General features: G+C 41.2%; 1 protein-coding gene across 1 annotated transcript; it reads left to right on the top strand.

Moving 5' to 3' along the window:
* Positions 1-680: 680 nt before the first annotated feature.
* Positions 681-15,549, top strand: hs1bp3 (HCLS1 binding protein 3). The gene is made up of 7 exons (XM_043262522.1): positions 681-809; positions 3,264-3,429; positions 5,104-5,311; positions 5,855-6,053; positions 7,047-7,162; positions 12,033-12,156; positions 15,138-15,549. The coding sequence occupies exons 1-7, from the start codon at positions 784-786 to the stop codon at positions 15,379-15,381; spliced, it is 1,083 nt and encodes a 360-aa protein (XP_043118457.1). The 5' UTR covers positions 681-783; the 3' UTR covers positions 15,382-15,549.
* Positions 15,550-16,943: the final 1,394 nt, after the last annotated feature.

Raw genomic sequence — 16,943 nt, 5'->3', positions numbered from 1 at the left:
GTCCTAATTCAGTCAACATAACAAGTATGCTTGGTTATTCTAATTACTATGTTTCTTCCATTATAATGCTAAATTATGTGCATTTTTATTCTGTGTGGTGTTGTCTTTGTGCACTGGAAGCTCGTGACAATAAAACAGATTCCTTTTATGCAAGGTCACTTAATTGGTAACAAACCTCTTTCTGACTTCTGATTATTATTATGTATAACCTACGTGTCATATTTCAGCTTTTGGAATAAACCTATTTATTTTTCTTTCAGTTTCTTTTTCTCCTTGTTTTTTCCTCCTAAATCCTACTTTTTTATCACATCATTTGCGTAAAATAATCAAAATGCTGAAAACAAATATCAGGTAGGGTTAGGGTAGGTGTAAGGTGGGCTTCGTCTCAATGAGGTGGCATCCATTTAATAATTTGAATTAAAATTTGAATTTACACCAAAAAAGTTATTATTGCACAACCGTTTTAAAATGTGCTGCTATACTGAGTTGCAGATAATTGCCACTATTTTCAGTAAATAGTATTCATAGCTTAAGTGTAAATAGAATCCATAGCCATTTGCACTTAGCTAACAGCATATCATTAAAAAAATCTTATTGCAAATAGCCGCAAAATGCATTTAAGCGTCGTACGAATATCGTGAAGACCGACGAAGGCATTTAATTTCCTCGAATTGCTGACAGCACAACCAAACATGGTCTCATGACTCGACGTCATAAAATTCAGTTCCCGATATCTAGCTCTCCATTTCACTTAGTCGCAGACAGTTTTCTGCACGCTCAACAATGCCAGATGGACTTATTACAAACAGGTAACGCGGCATCTGATACTTTCGAGTTGTAACTGTGCAGTTCTGATCAAATAACATACGTCTTTATAGTCAAGTAGTTTTAGTTTCTGAATTGCAGGTTGCTTAATGTCTGTTACTCCGTATAGATACAAAGCTAAAGATGCGTCGCGACAAAATACAACCAACTAAACTGTTCACCAAAGCGTGCAAAAAGATTATAATAAAAGCGTTAGTTTGCGGTGTAGCTTTAAATATCCTATAGGCGAGGGGAGTCTTTAAAACTCGGAAAGAGTTGAAATGGATTTGGTTGGACGAGAACAAATTGTGGGTTTGCTCTTTTATTGCCTCAGAAACGTATACTATTATATATATAGAAGTGTGCGTTTGCGCGTGTCCCGCGTGTGCGCGCGCGCACGTGTTTTAATTAGAAATATATTTAACATAACAAATGTATGCATATGCGTCAAGCGAACCTTACAGCTCTTCAAACTTATTTCACTGAGTTGGCTTAAAAATAAACATGGCCTCTCTAATGGTCAAGGTACATTTCTGAGGTAAAACCGTGGTTATTTACTACAATAATACCATTTCTACTAGTCGTAAGGGCTGTGTCATAATTATTCGACCCCTGTTCAACATAGTTTGTGCTAAACAGGAAAATAGTGTGTCAGTAACGCAAGGGGACAATAACAACTCTTCAAATTCAATTCTCTTCAGTTTCAATCCAGCTGACAGTGTTATAGGAAATGGAAATCAGGCCATTATGGCAATGCTTGTAGACACATTTTACATGATTTTCATGAATGTAGCAAATTAGATTTCTTCCCCCTTAATCCTCAGCTTTACATCGTTAGAATCACTCATATGTATATTAATAAACTTTCTCTAATAGTTTACTGACACCTTTGTTTTCCTCTGAACAGCAAAAGGGGGCTGAGTAATTTTGACTATTTTACAAAAAACGGTTTGCAAGCACTAAACAAACAATTTTTTACAACCTGATTCCTTCCATATAGTAGCAGTCGAAATATTTATTGGAAATTTCAACTCAAATATTAATCAAATTAAATATAAAACCAAAGCTAGTTAGCAGTTTTTATAGAAGCCTCAATCAGTTGAGACTCAAACAGTTCAGGCATTGTTTTTGAATAGAGATTTGATACGCGAGCACACACACACACACACACACACACACACACACAATCACTCACAGAGAGACACAGACAAAGAGACGTTTACATTGTGACTCAGACTCAACTAAAAGATCCATACTACTGGAAACTTTACTGTATATATTGTTTGTAGATGTTTAAAGGTCAATCATACAGACAGAACTTTGGGTTAATATCTTATGAAGGTTGACACATTAACATTGCCGCTGACGGCGCTACAAAAAAAAATCAGCATATGCTGGTTAGGTATGTTTTGGAGCATGGCTGCTGGTTTGAGCTGGTTTAACCCTTTTTGTGCATCAATTTAAAAAAGTGGAGACAAATGTGAATGTCCAAAAAAAAAAAAATCATAATAATTTGAAGCTTGGGAACACAGACAAGTTATGAAAATTGAAGTTCATAAAAATGCTTTATGAACTATATATATATATATATATATATATATATATATATATATGTGAAACATGTTAAACTCTAAACCTGCTGGAAGACCAAAGCCATAAAGTTGTGTTTCATATTTGAGGTTGACATCTTGAAAAATTGGCTTTCAGTAAAATTTTGTTTGTCCGCAATACCACATTTTTCCTTCTAGAAGTCAGCAAAATTCCGCTGGTGCACACAGTGGTTTATTTGAGTTTTTTGCTTTCAAATATTACAAACACACACACACACACACAGTTTTTTTTTTATAAACCACACTCCGACATCCATCCCAACACACAATTATAGCTGCATTATTTATCCAATTGGCTCGAAAATATGGAGAAGGAGAAAACAGGAATGAAGCAAGTACTTACTTCATAGGCCGAACCTGAAAAAAAATGGCACCTTCTGATAACAAAAATAAATAAATGCTGATGATTTGCTGGTTCTAAACTGGGCATAAGCAACTTACTGATCATATGCTACTACAAGTATTTAATTATTAAAATATCAGTATACAAATAAGTTCCCTTTTAGAGTATTTGCAGTACAAACTAAAAACATTGATGTAAACTAGTTGTGACACTTTTACAGTGTACCACTGTTATAATTAAAGTATACTTTTATATATTATAAAGTGCACCAATTTAGTGGGAAGGAGTATTGAAATGGTACACTTACAAGTATATTACTACTACACTGATATTTGTCACTAGATCAAGTGCCTTATCGTCACCCTTTTCTCTCGTGATTCACCCTTTTCTAAAACAACATCCTCCATGTTTCCTGCTGTGAAAACTAATTTAAATCATCTAATAAGTATTTATTTATTTATTAAGTATTTCTTCATACTCATCGATTCATTTATTTCTTTTGATAGGCCTTTGGAGAATGAGGCTACTGGCATTGACCTGCATGTACCACTCTATCAGGAGATCAGAGGATCAATAATTACAGGACATGTAGAATATCAGATTGTTGTTGTGACCCGCCTTGCTTCCTTCAAGTCTGCAAAACACAAAACGGGAGATATTGTGCAGTTTGTTGTAGGTGGCAATTAATGTATTACCATATTGTGATAACATTTTTATATACATTGGGTAGAACAGTATAAGTCTGTTTAATAAGTTCTATCCATACAATTTTTGTTGGGTGGACTATGTATGCTTAACTGCGTATTAAGTTGCATGTGGTTAGAAGAAATGAACTACAAGAGATATAAAATACTTTATACGTTACAGGAAGTGACGTAATGTTTTTGTTGAATATTTGTTTTTATGGGAAGTAAATGACTGTTTGCCATCAGTAAAGCAAACGTAATGTTATGAAGCGATGAAAACAATATCTTAGTGTCTCTGTAGCGGCATTTTGAAAACATATTTTTGCGCACAAATAGCGTACGCTCTTCTTGTCAGGCCAAGTCACCTTTATTTATATAGCACTTTTACAATATAGATTGTGTCAAAGCACAACGCAATGTATCCAGTTATGTAAACAAGAAATTATGTACAGTAGTTCCTAATTCAGTTATACAGACATTTATATCACTCAGTTTGCCTTATTTTTATTTCATTCTTTGTAATTTATACATCCGTTAGTAAGAATCATATTAGAATCAGTCATCTCTAATCTAAATCTGAGTTAGGGATTCAATTTAAACTCAAATGAAATTAAAAATGATCACAAATGAAAACATTTGGTTGAGCAAGCGAAGTCACTCGTTGCCGTGGTAACACAAATGATTACGTATGATATGAGGTCGACATAACCACTGCGTTATGGAGGTTGATCAGAAACATCTTTAGATTTAATTGCTAATTTGTGTTTACATTGCTGAAAATAGCTCGCTTAGCAAGCTACGGAGAAACTAGCAGCTAGGCAACAAACAAGTAACAGATCCTGACAGGCTCATTTTGAAACACAGCTGGAACCGTACCTGACAGTTCTGAGCTACTTTGTGCTATCGGGCCGAACGGTTCTGTCTCTGCTCACTAGACTCCTAATTCTCCTAACTCCAATGTAAATCCTGGAGGATGGAAGGAGAGGTAAAGGTAGTGTCATCAGCACAGCAGTAATATAAAAAAGCCATCTTTCTGAATGACATAACCTATTGTTGCCATGTGATAGAGGAGCGGTCCAAGAACTGAGCCCTGAGGCTCCCCAGTAGCTATATTTTGCGACCTCATCCCTTCTAAGACACCTTGAAGGTCTTTAGGACAACCTTGGCCCAAATGTAAGGCAGGGTCTTAGGTAGGCTGATTTTTGCGTCTCAAAGGAGGAACTCTTAAAGTGCTCCAATTGTGGGCTATGAAAGGTTTATATTTTGGTTTTGGGAGTCCCCAACAACAGGTTGACATGCATGCAAGGTGAAAAAACACTTTTTTACCTTTCTTGCTCAACAACTTCCAAACTATTTGCTCAGTGATTCATTTGTTCAAACCACTCTTTAGCGTGACGCTGATCTGCAGCGATTGGTCCGAACGGTCGATTTCATTTCCATGTCATAAAACAGTGTTTGTGAGTCCAGTGCTGTATTGTGTAGGGGCCTGATTGCACCTTCGCAGGAAACATTCATCCAGATGGCTATGAGTGGGCTTCCCTGGCACAGACCAGAGGAGAGGTCTCGTAAATCAGCAAAAACATGATCATTGTCATTGAAGTTCACATGGCCAAAGATCAAGTATCATCATGAATAAGTATTTTTTTTTACAATTGTACAGGTTTCCAAGAAATACAGTGAAATCGAAGAGTTTTACTACAGCCTGATGACTAAGTATCCAAGCATCCATCTGCCTCCAATGCCCCGCAAAGCCCTGTTTGTGGGTGAGACGGACCTCCAAAAGCGGAGAGCAGCTTTTGACAAACTTGTCAAATTCTTTTCCAAGCACCCAATACTGGCAAACTGCACAGAATTACTGGAGTTCTTAGGTTGGAAGATTTATTACATACTGTAATGAATATTAAGTGTAATTAATTAATAAGTGTACATTAATTAAGTATACATTTAATTAACAAATAAAACATTAATATTGTATTATGAACTGTCGAGTGCTAATGCTGTAGCATTGTCCTTTTCCTAGGCCATACACTGTGATTTTTGTCTGGTTTTGAGATGATTTGAGGTGTACAGTGTTTTTTGCATGTTGTTTTTTAACATGCTCACCGCATGCGAGGGTAATATACAGTTAAAGCAGATCTATAAAACAATTGCTCTAAATTGTGCCTGTATGAAAATAGAAATTATGGAGGCTACACTGTTCCAGTTTCGAGGGTCCCAGATTTTACGTGTCTAGTGAGAGCAGTCATGCACATAAATCATGAGCTTTGGCTTTACATTGTATATAAAACTTGTACAGTGTTGGTATTTAACAAGACAGAAATCTTACAGTGTATGCCTGGCTTAATGGTTCTTCTATATAATGATCCATACAGTTTTATTAAAAGCAAAAAAATCATTTTTTCTTTCGCTAGGGGCAAAGACAGTGCTCAGTGATGTCAAAACTACAAACGAACCTGAGAGATTAGACCAGGATCAGGAAGACGGTCTGGATTTCTTTGAAAGAGAGGAACCATCTAACTTGAAAATGGCAGTAGCAGTGGATATATCGGACCAAAGTGTAAAGAAGTCTTATGAAGAGAAGGAATTAACAGGCCTGCTGACCAGTAAGCTGTAAGTTTCTGTCAAATTCAGTATTCAGTAATAAATAAATAAAATAGTGGATATAGCCACGGTCCATTCTAGACCAGAACAGTTGACAGTTTGTTAGCTTTGCATAGTACACTCTCTGATCATCCAATGAAAGGACGAGAAAATGCTGACATTATCGTAAGCCTGCTAGATGGCGCTCGGGCTGTCAACTCGAAATCTGATTGGTTAATCCAACTTTTTCACTAATGCTAATTCTGAAGGCTTTTCTTTGACCCTGGAAACACGATTGCTGAAATGGGATTGGATAAAGCTCTAATATAAACCTACACTACTGGAAGCAGTGCAACCAAGAGAAAAATGATGAAACAAAGACATTCGATTATTGGAGATCATTTAATACACATTCATGGAAAAATAAAGTAAAACTAAGTCAGGGATTCTGATAATGTTTAGGCCAGCAGAGAAGGCTTAAACAACATCTCCAGAACTGCTCTGAGAGTCACTTTGAGAGCATTTTATCATTCATTTTAGTAAAACCAGCATCATATTCTCGCCATGGACCGCCCCGGGAGGTTCTTCAGTGGATGTCATTGCCTCGCAAGGCCTTCTAGGCTACATGTCACTAAGCTAATTCAGCTAATTGCCAGCCTCTTACATGTCTACATCTCACAAATAATTAGCAGACAAGTAGCCTTTTTAACAGCTGGGTACTCAGCTAGCATAAATAATTTTTTCAAAGGTATTTAAAGGTTTTGACAGAACATTCTTAAAATAATGTTTATAGGATGTTCTAATAAAGTTATTAATGGTTGTTTTATGTTCTCATAATGTTAAGAGAAAACGTTCTTAGAACAACAGTCTCTCTCAACGTTTCTTTGCTGTTATTTGAACACAATTGAGGTTGTAGTAATGGTAAGAGAAAACATTCTTATAACAACGGTCTCAGAATGTTTATTTAATGATATTTGTACATGACTGAAGTTCTCATAATGAGATATATCATCTTTGTTTTAGGCTTAAGAAACATGACAATTTAGGGAGTGCCAAATCCGTCTCTAAACCCAGTCCAAAAACACTGTTTGATGAGGAGGATGATCCAGACAAGAATCTGTTTTCACCTGCAGTAAAAGGTATTCATTACAGTTCGTTACAATATTTAAACTAAACTAAATAAACTAAATATTTAAATAGAATTTCATTATTTCCATTTGGAAAGGACGTTTATACCCAGTGCAAACGGTATTTACAATTCTATTTATTTTTTTAAATCACAGAATGCAAATAGCAATTTTTTGCTGAAGTGTAGCTAGTACTCAAAATATCACTCAAAATAGACAACTTTGATCATCTGTAATTCATATTAAGAAAATCATTTGTTAAAACCTTAAAGGGCCAGTTTAGTCAAATCTGAAATTTCCTGGCTTTTTTCATGATAAGTGAGGTCTAGGGGTTAAGTAACTACCATAATTTTAGCCACTGAAAATGCACAACCTCCTTTCAATTTCAAGTGAGTCCTTGGAACTGAAGACTTCTAGTTGATTGAAGTTCCCTAGAGGCATTACAATAGAACAGGAGATCAGAGATGTATGACGGAGCCAATCCATGCAAACTGTCACAGTTGCGCTTTCGCGGGATGAAGCTCACGAGACGTAAAGTAAACGTAAAAGGATTTAATCTTGAAATGGTTAAATAAAGATACAAAAAAGGCAGGCAGGTAGAACAGGCAGGTAGAACAGGCAGGTAGAACAGGCAGGTAGAACAGGCAGGCAGATACAGGTACGGACATCGGGTAGGGACCTTGACGCTCGGACCCACAGAACTCAAAACACAGGACTTAAATACACAGGGTAATTGACGAGACACAGCTGATGACAATAACATAATTAACACAGAGGGAAGGCAGGGCACAGGGAGCACATGGCACGAAACGAAAACATAAACACAGAGTCCGGGGAACGTGACATTACCCCCCCCTCCCGGAAGGTGCGTCCTCGCACCTAAAGGGTAACCAACAAAACAAACAAAAACCAAAATGACTAAGATTTGGGGATACCGGGTCTTGGGAGGAGGTTGTGGTGGAGGACGGATCCCCAGGAGTGGGCAGGCAGAAGGCAGAAGGGTCCAAGGAGGTGTAGACGGAGGGAGGAGCCAGGGAGGAGACAGGAGGAGTCCGGAGCAGGAGGAGATCCAGAGCCCAGCTATGGTGGTCCACGGTGGGGCCGACGGAGGGAGGAGCCAGGAAGGAGACAGGAGGAGTCCGGAGCAGGAGGAGATCCAGAGCCCAGCTATGGTGGTCCAAGGTGGAGCCGACGGAGGGAGGAGCCATGGAGGAGGAGCAGCCATCGACTCCATGGGGCCGACCGGCGGTGGCGGAGCAGGTGGAGGAGGAGACCGAGGTGGAGACGGAGAGCCGAAGAGCCAGGGTGTGACGTCGAGGCGCTGGAGGTCCAAGGCGACGCCGCAGGCTTCGGCGACTGACACGGAGACGGGGGACGGGAAGGACGCGGCGGAGCCAGAGCGACTGAGGACTGAGGTGAAGCCGGAGGGAAGGAGGAGCCTGACAGAGCCGGTGGGATGGAGGGACGAGGCAAAGCCGGAGGAGAGAGAATCCAGAGGCGACGGATGGTCGACGACAGACCAAGGCGAGCCGGAGGGACGATGGAACCTGGTGGAGCTGGTGGACTGACGGACCACGGTGTAGAGGAGGGAGCTAGAGCCCAGGGGAGCCGACGGGTCTACGGGCCGAGGAGGAGTCTGGGTCTCGGAGGCAGGACGGTGAGGCGAGGGATCGTCCACCCTCGACGGCGATGGAGACCGGCAGACCCGTGGCGAGCTCCGGATGGTGAGCTGAGGATGAGCGCGGGGCTGCTGGGATCCATCGATATGGTATGGCAAGGGTGGGAGGGTGGGAGAACTTGAGGCGGCACTGGAGGAGCGCGCGTGGCGCGGGCACTGGAGGAGCGCCGTGGGCGCGGGCACTGGAGGAGCGCACGCGCGCGCGGCGCTGGAAGCACTGGAGGAGCGCGCGGCGCGGGCACTGGAGGAGCGCCGTGGCGCGCGGGCACTGGAGGGAGCCGCGTGGCGCGGGCACTGGAGGAGCGCACGTGGCGCGGGCACTGGAGGAGCGCGCGCGTGGCGCGGGCACTGGAGGAGCGCGCCGCGTGGGCGCGGGCACTGGAGGAGCGCACGCGGGCGCGGGCACTGGAGGCGCCGCGTGGCGCGGGCACAGGAACGGGACAGAACGCACGCGGGCGCGGGCACAGGAACGGGACAGAACGCCACGTGGCGCGGGCACAGGAACGGGACAGAGCGCCACGTGGCGCGGGCACAGGAACGGGACAGAGCGCACGTGGCGCGGGCACAGGAACGGGACAGAGCGCCGCGTGGCGCGGGCACAGGAACGGACAGCTGGGCGGAACCAGCGAGCTAACAGGACGGCTGGGCGGAACCAGCGGGCTAACGGGACGGCTGGGCGGAACCAGCGGGCTAACGGGGCGGCTGGGCGGAACCAGCAGGCTAACGGGGCGGCTGGGCGGAACCAGCGGGCTAACGGGACGGCTGGGCGGAACCAGCGGGCTAACGGGACGGCTGGGCGGAACCAGCGGGCTAACGGGGCGGCTGGGCGGAACCAGCGGGCTAACGGGGCGGCTGGGCGGAACCAGCGGGCTAACGGGGCGGCTGGGCGGAACCAGCGAGCTAACGGGGCGGCTGGGGAACCAGCGAGCTAACGGGGCGGCTGGGCGGAACCAGCGAGCTAACGGGACGGCTGGGCGGAACCAGCGGGCTTACGGGAAGGCTGGGCGGAACCAGCAGGCTAACGGGACGGCTGGGTGGAACCAGCAGGCTAACGGGACGGCTGGGCGGAACCAGCGGGCTTACTGGGTAGCTGAGCGGGAACAGGAACTCAGGATACAGGAGGTGCCCAGTCTAAGTCCAAGTCCAAGTCTACATCATCCAGCTCCCTTTGCAGATCCAGCAGCCCCAGGTGGATGATCAGCTCATCCTCAGCCGATGTGTAGTGGGGCGGAGCTCCACCCGCGCTCTCTCGCAGTCGGCTGTCTCCACCGCGAGGAGCTCCGTTGCTGGCTCGCGCACCTGGTCTGGCGATATCGGCTCGGGTCCTGTTACGCTCCACGGCTCTGTCGCTCTCTCTGGCGATGGGTCCGTGGTCGCGCTCGACTCCGCCCGTGTCAGCGGTGGGCTCAGGCTGGGGCTCGACCATGCGGTGAAGGGCTGAGCTAGGCTCTGGATCTGGAGTGGGGCTGGTGTCGTTGTCCTCAGGCGCAACCATCATGGTTGATTTGCAGGACACCAGCACCCACTCGACGTATGCGGCGAGGCTCTCTCGAGGACCGCTCCCGGACAGCTGCGCTTGGCTGGAGGTGTTAAGTCCATGCGGAAATAGATTTCGAGCAGAGAGCAGTCCGGTAGCGGAGTCGTTGGCCAGTTCGAGGAATAGTTCTGTATAGTCCTCGAGAGAGCAATCCCCCTGCTCCAGCAGGCGGATGAGGAAGTTTGGGTCTTTGAACTGGGCAAACATGGCAAAAAAACAAAAAAAATAAGGGGGAAAATACGCCGCTATTTACACTTTGTGGGTCCGAGCGTTCTGTCACAGTTGCGCTTTCGCGGGATGAAGCTCACGAGACGTAAAGTAAACGTAAAAGGATTTAATCTTGAAATGGTTAAATAAAGATACAAAAAAGGCAGGCAGGTAGAACAGGCAGGTAGAACAGGCAGGTAGAACAGGCAGGTAGAACAGGCAGGTAGAACAGGCAGGTAGAACAGGCAGGTAGAACAGGCAGGTAGAACAGGCAGGTAGAACAGGCAGGCAGATACAGGTACGGACATCGGGTAGGGACCTTGACGCTCGGACCCACAGAACTCAAAACACAGGACTTAAATACACAGGGTAATTGACGAGACACAGCTGATGACAATAACATAATTAACACAGAGGGAAGGCAGGGCACAGGGAGCACATGGCACGAAACGAAAACATAAACACAGAGTCCGGGGAACGTGACACAAACCCTTATAAACACACAGCAACAATAGAGACAGATAGATCAGCACTGGTGAAATACGTTTCCTTTTCCTTGATCCTGTTATCTAACAGCAGCATTTTGAACAACTTGACAATTGGGACTTTGAAACACCCAGGTACAATCAATACATTACAATAATCTAATCTAGATGAGATAAATACCTGTTTACTTGCCACAACCTCTGTAAGTTTCTGTTTCTCGAGGAAATTGGCAGACATCCATTGATTAACGTCTCTCAGACAATCAAACAGACACTGTAAACAGGAGGAATCCTTTGGGTGCAAGGGAGCATAACACTTAGTGTCATTTGCGTAACAGTGGTTTGAAACATTGTGCTTCTTAAATATAACAGAAAGGAAGCATGGACAAAGAAAATAGAACAGGACCCAAAACTGAGCCATGTGGAACCCCATAAAAATATGGTGCACACAATGAATATTTGCCATAGGATACAAACTAATTTAAAGCACCATACTGAATTTGCTGTAAGTGATTTAAAAGAATGCCATGATAGAGAGTGTACAATGCAACGCTGAGGTCCAGCAAAATCAAACAGCACAATTGTCAGAATCGACAATCAACAATAAATCATTTAATAGTTTTAGAAAAGCAGATAGCGTACTGTATTGAGGTCTGAAACCAGACTGATATTTACCAAAATGATTAGTTTCCTGCAGGAAAGAGGAAAGCTGAATAAACACAATCTTCTCCAAAACTTTAGATAAAAACAGTCATTTAGAAACGGGACGGTAGTTATTAAAAACTACAAATCAAGTTTTTTTTAAAATTAGTGGCTGCACAGTGGCGTGCTTTAAGACGTAACTATTCCACTGATTAAACGGTTATTAACATTGGCAGTAATTTACAAATAATAGTTTAAAAGTTTATCTAATAAGAGACTTGGATTTTCTTTAACGGCTGATATTTTTCCTTTTTGTGTCCTCTTTTCCACTAGGTGAAATGAAGCTGTTTGACAGTGTACATTTAGGAGACACCAACACTTTGCTGTTTTCTAAGACCAATAACAGCATTAAATCTACAGAGACTAAAGTGGATGAAGATATAGATGATCTCTTCAGGTTGGATCAAATAGTATATTCTTATTATTAATTATAATTAATTAATACATTTTTGGAACAGGATTAAGAACCACTCTTTAGAACAAGTAGAAACTTGTGAATCAATTAGAACTATTAGAAGACATTGATTTATGAATTAATTTTTTGCACCCCTCATTTTGATGGCATGACAACCACTCTTCCTCTTCTCTAAAGCAGCACAACATGCCATTCCCCCTCTGTTGCATATTCCCAGGGGTGGGAGTTATGTAAATTTCAAGGTTTGTGATGTCACCAACCCAGAAATAACTATGTTGTAATTATGGTGTATGGAGTATAAATTAATTTAAAGCAGTTTAACATAAGGCAGCAATGTAACAAAATGTGTAAAAAAAAAAAAAAATGAAGGGGTATGAATACTTTTGCAAGGTACTGTATCAGTCAATCACTTTTATGTATACAGCGCTTTTAACAATACAGATTGTATCAAAGCACTGAACAGTATCAAATAGGAGAATAGAGTCATAGTGATGTATAATGACAAGATCAAAACTTAATTTTTTTATCAACTGTGGAGACGGTCTCTGTAATCGCTACAAATTAAGTGACCCCAACTAAACAAGCCAGAGGCGATGGTGGAAAGGAACCAAAACCCCATCTGTGACAGAATGGAGAAAAAAAACCTTGGGAGAAACCAGGCTTTCTCCTCTGGCCAGCACTTAATTTTCACTTTAATTTTAAGCGCATGTCAGATTGTGCAAAGGACTAATTGTGTGTGTCTGGTTCCGGTGATCTGTCCATGGGGCTCATCTAAGTGTTCTGGTCTCCAATGAGAAACACTATAAGAAAGAAACATATATTAATAATAATATTAGTATAGATGCCATTCTTTTTTATGATGTAACAAGTACATTGTGTGTTATGGGGAGTGTTCCAGGTTCCGGTGTTATGTGTAAGCCAGGTTAAAGAGATATTTAAACTGGCAGAGTGTGTCAGCTTCTCGAACAGTGTTAGGGAGATTGTTCCAGAGTTTGAGTGCTAAATAGGAAAAGGATCTCCTGCCCGCAGTCGATTTTGATATTTTAGGTATTATCAAATAGCCAAAGTTTTGAGAATGCAGTGGACTTCAGGGACTATAATGTGATAAGATTTCGCTCAAGTATTGAGGACCTAAACCATTGAGGGCAGAACTTTGCTAATATGGTCATATTTTCTAGTTCTAGTAAGGACTGTAGCTGTTGCGTTTAGGACCAGCAGAAGTTTTTAGGTTCAATGATTAACACCCACATTTTTTCAGAATTAAGCATTAAGAAGTTACTCATTATCCAATTTTTTATATCAGCTATGCATTCTGTTAGATTCTCAATTAGGTGTCTATCACAGGGCCGTGAAGACATATAGAGCGGAGTATCATCAGCTCTGAAAGTTACAGCCCCTAATGCTGAGGCTTGAGGTAGCCTATATTTCATTTGTGAATGATATGATACATCCTCATTTACTGCTACATGATGGCGGTTAGATAAATAACCTTGAACCATGCTAAGGGACTTCCACTAATGACAGCATAGTTTTCTAATCTATTGAAGAGAATTTTGTGGTCGACGCTAATAGCAAGACACAACCACAATCAAATGATAGAAGCAGGTCATTTGTAACTCATTTGCAATAAGACCAGTCTCAGTTTATATGGTACGGTCTAAATCCTGATGGGAAATCCTCAACGATACAATTTTTTCTCTAAGAAGGAATATAGTTTTGAGGATACTACCTTTTCTAGTATCTTTGACAGAAAAGGGATCGGTCTGTAATTGACTAAGTCTTTGTGGTCAAGATATGTATAAATTATATATTAGGGCTGTCAATGTTAATGCATGCAATTTAATACAAAATCCTTATCAAATTAAAATAATTTAACGCGATTAATTCAAAAAATACTGAAACACACAAAGGTGCATCATTAATGTGATTTGCCAGTTTAGTTTCTGCCAACTCTTTTAGGTACCACGAAATTAGTTTGGTTTTTAGCAGCGTTCATTGTCATAGTAGCTTACACTCCACAGCTAACCTGCTCCGGGCAAAATTTGACCAGTTAGCTTCAAGCAAAGTGATCCATCCCTTATGCATTAAAGCCACTACCCCAGCTTCTCTCAAAATTAAAATACTTTACATAGTAAAGCATTAAGGTAAATATAAACATATAGACAATATGCAATATAAATACGTTTTATAATCAATTTATAATCGATTTAGTGTTCTAATTTGATCAAATCTGTAAAGTACGCTTATATGGTAAGATAGCTTTCCTCTATTATTAATAAATCATTTTATATTGCTGTGTAAGTGTGTTTAAATTCTTAAAATTGTTCAGTTTTTTTCATCTTTGGTAGTGAAATACAGATGAGAAGTGAATCACAATTTCAAGGCTTGTGATTGGCTGCTTATTATTCACGTCACAAGTTGTCATACGAGTTGACAGAAAAAGTTGATTATCAGCTTCATGGTACAAACAAACCATTTTTTACAGAAAATGCTTACGAATTATCATGAGATGACATTGTCATGGCTCTTTGTGTTTCAAAGATAGCACGTCTAACATGATAGACCTGAAAGCACAGCGATTTGATTAAAGCCTGAGTGAAGAGTCTCAAGTGAAAGACGTTCTCACAAGGTGGCATTTCTATCTTAAGATGGTCAGCTGGATACGACACCACAGAGACCCCCTGATGACCACGTCGCTCATCAAAACCACAAGTCCTCCCTTTTAACTTCGGCATAGTTTGATAAACTTGCCAGGCTGTGAATATGCATCCTGTTCAAGAGCACTTTGGCAATTTTCTCATAAATGCATGCTTATATCTCTTAGTTCAGACTTTATAACTCAGTAATTGCAAGTTTGTCAGTTCTGAGGAAAGAAAGCCACTTTGTGCACTGAAAATATTTCAGTTTAGATTTTGGTGAGCTTAATAGGTGTAGTGTATTGATTTTTTTATTCTCCTTTTTAGGGTAGAACTGGATTTTGACAAACTTCTCACTGTCAGCAAGAAAGTCAAACATGGGCCAGATCCTTCCCTGAAAGCCAAGCCCGGAGTGAAAGCCGAACCTATGAATCAGAAGTCTTCCACCTTTACCCAATCAACTGATCTGCAGCTCAGCAGAGCCGAGGCTATGAACCAGATGGATATTCTCCAGTACATACAGCAAAATGACCTACCAGCCACCGATGACTTAGACCTTTTTAAACTCTGATGTTCTGGAACTTTCCAGCCTAGTCACCGACTTTATTTAGAATAAATGATCAGTTAATATTGTCTGAAAAGCCTTGCCTTGCACACACAAGACAAATTACAAGACGTTGTATTGTATAAAGGGCTATATAAATATATAACACATGAATAAAATCATATCCAACACTCATATTACTATATATATTTCTTATATATCCTTACTTGCCTTTACTTTTAAGTTATCAGTCAATAATTGGAAGTTGGTAGACCAGAAAAATGATTAGGTCAAATTCTAGAACTTAATCGGGGGATTTATCACATAAAAATGTGGTCCTCTTTGACGTATTTTTCATTTAATGATACACCAAACCAGATTCTCTATAAGTGAAAGATGTGGACTGCTTCAGCACCAGACTCTTCTATTATAAAACCATGCTGTTGTAATACCACCAGTTTGTGATTTTCCATTCTCCTGCCAAAATACACAAGGCTTTCCCTGAACATTACATGACATCTGGAGAGGAGCATATGCTGCTTTAAACCCTTTATATACCTCTCAGCATTCATAGTGCCTTCCAAAACATTGGAAGTTCTTCCTCCTCTTTTTAGCAGTATCCGTGATGTGATCCACGCTGAATTCGGACTCGTCTGACCATAGAACTCTTTTCATCTTTTAAATGAGCCTTATCCTGCATTTAATATACTATTTCTCTCAGAACTCAGTCAAAATATAGAAGTAAAATCAAACTTCTGGTTGACTTCAGTAATATTTTCATTTGTAGTATTTGCTGATTTAGCAGGGGTTTGTATAGAACTTGGCTTATTAAAATAGCAAGATTTTATGTAAAATTTACTTTAAAGATGTAAGTTTCTCAGGTTAATTTGCTGTGAAAATGTTAAAAAATGGCTACAGTTTATAATAGAACATTGCTGCCATCTACTGTAAATTAAAGATTGGAAATTTAATTTGATGACAGCCACTCCCACTAACCACTCTGGCAGATTAAATTTAATATACAGTCATTAGATAGAACTCACCATTAATGTTTGTCAGAAACAAGTAGATTTTCGTAATTTTACTTGCCCGAACGACTAATCTGATTAAAACATCTAACTGCACCGACATTTCGATGAGCATGGGTCTGATTTAATTCACTTAGGTGCATCTAAACGGCGAAAAATAAGATAAAGTTTGGCTAAAGTGTGCTTAACTGAAGAGAGGATCAAGTTTTGCCACACCACCATAAAGCCCGAATTGATGAAGTGTTGTAGAGATGTTTGTCCTTCTGTAGATTTCTCTTGGCATGGAGCTCCCCTAGAGTGCCTATCAGGTTCTTGGTTGCCACGGCAACCAAAGCCCTTCTCCATCAGATGTTACTACACCCTAAGTGTTGTAACGTCTACAAGCAATATGAATACTCCTGAGCTAAATTTAATCTTTTCCAGATAAGGGTATGAATACTTATGCAATAGAATAATTTTTTATTTTTTAATACATTTGCAAAGATGAACAAATGAAATTTGTGTAGTGCTTTATTGTTTATTGCTATACACCCAAAGTGCTCTACAATCATGTAGGGGGAT

This window comes from Puntigrus tetrazona, chromosome 17 (genome assembly GCF_018831695.1).
Source record: "Puntigrus tetrazona isolate hp1 chromosome 17, ASM1883169v1, whole genome shotgun sequence".
NCBI lineage: Eukaryota > Metazoa > Chordata > Actinopteri > Cypriniformes > Cyprinidae > Puntigrus > Puntigrus tetrazona.
Note: the sequence above shows the minus strand (reverse complement) of the source record. Positions and strands in the feature narration are given on the sequence as shown.